We start from the raw sequence: 3120 nt of genomic DNA on the forward strand, positions 1-3120 counted from the left end.
TCCAGCTTGGTGCCCTCCATGTAGGGCAGACTACAGCAAACAATCCCCAGACAGCTAGCTAGCTAGCTAGGGGATTGTTGACACTGTAGTCCAACCACTTCTGGAGGATGCCAGGCTGTGTGAAGTGGTTTCAGGTGTCTCATATTAGATACTTCTAAGGCATGGTCTTAGAAAAGATGATTCCCTCCTGTATGAGCGAGCATATGTCCAAAGACAAGTCTGCCACCCCCTGTCTCCATGTGTTATATACGTATAAATAAACATTTTTTAAAGGAGGGGCATCTTTTAAATTGAGGGAAAAGCTCCAATTTAGCATCAAATCTTCACTGGCTTGTGGCTGTTCTTGGAATGGTCTGATCTGACCACGGTAACAAAAGTTATATCCCAGCTAGATTACTGTAATGTGCTCTACATGGGGCTGCCTTTGGAAAAATGCTCGGAAACGTCAGTGCGTCCAAAATAAGACATAAGACATAAGAAATTTATTTGTCATTGCGCTCACAAGTGGGTGCAACGAAATGAGGTGCTCTTCCCCAAGGTAAAACTGGACAACACTACAAAAAAAAAAGTTAAAATATACACAACTTTCACCATCCAAATGCTGCAGCCACGTTGTTAACTGGGGCTGCTGACAGGGATCATATAACCCACCCTGTTACAGCAGCTCCACTGGCTGCCCATCTGTTTTCAGGCACAATTCAAAGTGCTGGTTTTAACCTATAAAGACCTAAACTACTTGGATCCAAGCTATCTCAAGGACCGTGTCTCCCTTTATGAGCCTGTCTGGGTGTTAAGATTATAAGGGGAAGCCTTCACAGGTGTATTTGGTAGGGACACGGGAGAGGACCTTCTTGGCTGCTGCTCCCAGACTCTGGAACTCCCTCCCACTGGAGACCAGGTTGGTTGAGCCCATCTCCTTCCACAGGCAGGCAAAAATCTTTCCCTTCAGGCCAGCTTTCCCTTAGTAACTGGCTGTCTGAAAGGATTTTTAATGGGCTATTGTACTTTGTTGCTTCAAATGTGTTTTGGATTGATTTTGTTTAACATTTAAATGTAGTACTTGATTCTTTTTTTCATATTTCTATATGTACTGTTTTCAGCTTTTAAATATTGTCTTTTTACTGATGAAAGCCATCTTGGTTCCTTTTTAAGAAGAAAGGCAGGGTAAAAATATTTTAAATAAAATAACAAATAAATAATGTTTTTCATGCAGATGGTTGGGAGAGAAACAGGCTGGGGCTATTATGACTGAGAGTTTAGTAGGAGTAGCCAATCCTGAAAGGTCTGAACACTCCTATCATCAAGGAATCCATTCCTCTTCTCAGAATTCCTGGGTCTGCTGGGAGATTATGGGACCCCTTTCCGAACACACTTTCAACTAACTGGGGATATTGCCTAAATCTCTTGGTCATCATAGCTGTCCTTCTTCAAACTGGACGATCACCCTAGAATACACATATTGCATGGTATGATCAGTAAATGGCCAACAAGATTTGGAGGCGGGGGGAGGTTTCTCCTGCTACCAATCTATACACTTCAGTAATCAATCCATCATGTCCCACACCAATCAGAGATTCTCGTATACTGACATAAATCGGTCAGTGTCTTCTGTATGATAGTGTTTCATTAAAGGAGAGTGGGTGAGGGCTAAAGACGTCCCTGGAAAATAGAGAGATACTTTTTCCTGAACTATGTCTCCCAACCCCATAAGGAGAATGAGGAGATGAGAGGGTGGTTGTTCCAGGAGTAAAAGAAGTTGCTTCTCATTCCACAATGTCCCCCCAGTGTAAGCAGGCTGTGAGTAGGCCAAACGTTTTAGCCCCTCCCACCCAGCAGCACCCCCTAGAGGAGGAATCCAGTGGTGTCCCATCTCATAGGTTTCCTTGCCACCTCCTCCGCGAGTATTGCTGAAGCAGCATCCAAGAGGTCCAAGTCCATAGGGAGGCTTTCCGAAACATCCGCGGCGGTTCAATTTTCCTGCCGTTCACAGCTTGTTCCGGATCAAAACCAGCACACGGGCTGCCCAGTCTAGGTAAAGGTGAAAGGAGTGGATGATGGCATGTCCTGCTTGAACCACAGACCAGTGAGTGCCATGAGATGGGAGGGTTGGCAAAGGGTCGTTGGGCTTTGAGAGGTTGAGCCGTGTCATCTGAGGAGAAAAGGACATCATTGAGTTGTATATCCTAAAACGCAAGTTGACTACATGTGGTCCCCTCACCCTTGTTTTGTGGCACCCGCCAAACCCTGAGAGCTGAGAGCTGCCAGCACCATCTCTTCTGCCAAAGTTGTGGTGGTTTCCTTTCCTTCCTGTCATAGTGGGAAGAAGGGATTCCGGCCCCCACCCCTGCAGTGTCTTGTCGTCTCAGAACCAGATCGTCCAAAGTTAGGGCAACAACCGTAATGGGAGCCAAGCATCCAGCGGTGGTGCAACTCTCGAAGAGTTCTCCACAACTTGGGAAAGATAACTTTTCAGACCACAACTCCCAAGGCAGCCTGGCCAGAATCACAGAACTGGAGAACAACTTTCTAGGTCAACTCATCCAGCCCTATGGATCCTGCACCCTCCCCTTCTCCCCAAGCCCTACCAGGTGCTCCAGTCGTTTGAGAAGGCGTTCGAGCCGGTTGTGCACGGTGCTGATGTCATGTTCCATGGGACGCAACAGTGACGCCGCTTTCCGCAGCCACTCAAAATGGCGGTGGTAGCATTGCAAATCTGAGCTGAGGCGGGCCAGACCTCCTGAAACCTGAAGCGGAGAGGAGGATGAGAGAGAAGGATGATGGATCAGAATGGAGGTGGGAAAAGGAGGTCACAGTGGCTGCTTGCTTTGCACGTTCCTAAAGATTTCTGTTTATAGGAATGTTGGAAGTTGCTGTTTACTGGGTCAGACCATTTCTCCGTCTGGCTCAGTGGCAGAAAATCTCACAGGGTTTCAAGTCAAGATTCTCTCCTGCCAAAAGGTACAGGTAAACAACATAACACTAACATTCAAATGCCGTTTAAATAAAATCAATATTATGCAATTAAACAGATCATATCACAGATTTCACTTGTGGTAAGAAGCTGTCATGCCAAAGAGACTCTCCAGAGGGCAGTAGCGAGGGCAAGGAAGGTCCTTTTAC

At 46.3% G+C, this 3120-nt stretch overlaps 2 protein-coding genes across 3 annotated transcripts in view; both read right to left on the minus strand.

Moving 5' to 3' along the window:
* TMEM238 (transmembrane protein 238) overlaps window positions 1-3120 on the minus strand; it is a 196677-nt gene that overhangs the window by 102656 nt on the left and 90901 nt on the right. The gene's annotated exons all lie outside the window — the stretch shown is intronic.
* Window positions 1116-3120, minus strand: part of IL11 (interleukin 11) — a 72144-nt gene continuing 70139 nt past the window's right edge. For both annotated transcript variants that reach the window (XM_078377063.1, XM_078377064.1), the window contains exons 4-5: window positions 2586-2744; window positions 1116-2149 (exon numbers count right to left, since the gene is read on the minus strand). In XM_078377063.1, coding sequence (XP_078233189.1) covers window positions 1985-2149; window positions 2586-2744 — 324 coding nt within the window. In that variant the 3' untranslated portion in view covers window positions 1116-1984. The remainder of the gene's footprint in view (window positions 2150-2585; window positions 2745-3120) is intronic.

Source organism: Pogona vitticeps, chromosome 6 (assembly GCF_051106095.1).
Source record: "Pogona vitticeps strain Pit_001003342236 chromosome 6, PviZW2.1, whole genome shotgun sequence".
NCBI classification, from domain to species: Eukaryota; Metazoa; Chordata; class Lepidosauria; order Squamata; family Agamidae; genus Pogona; species Pogona vitticeps.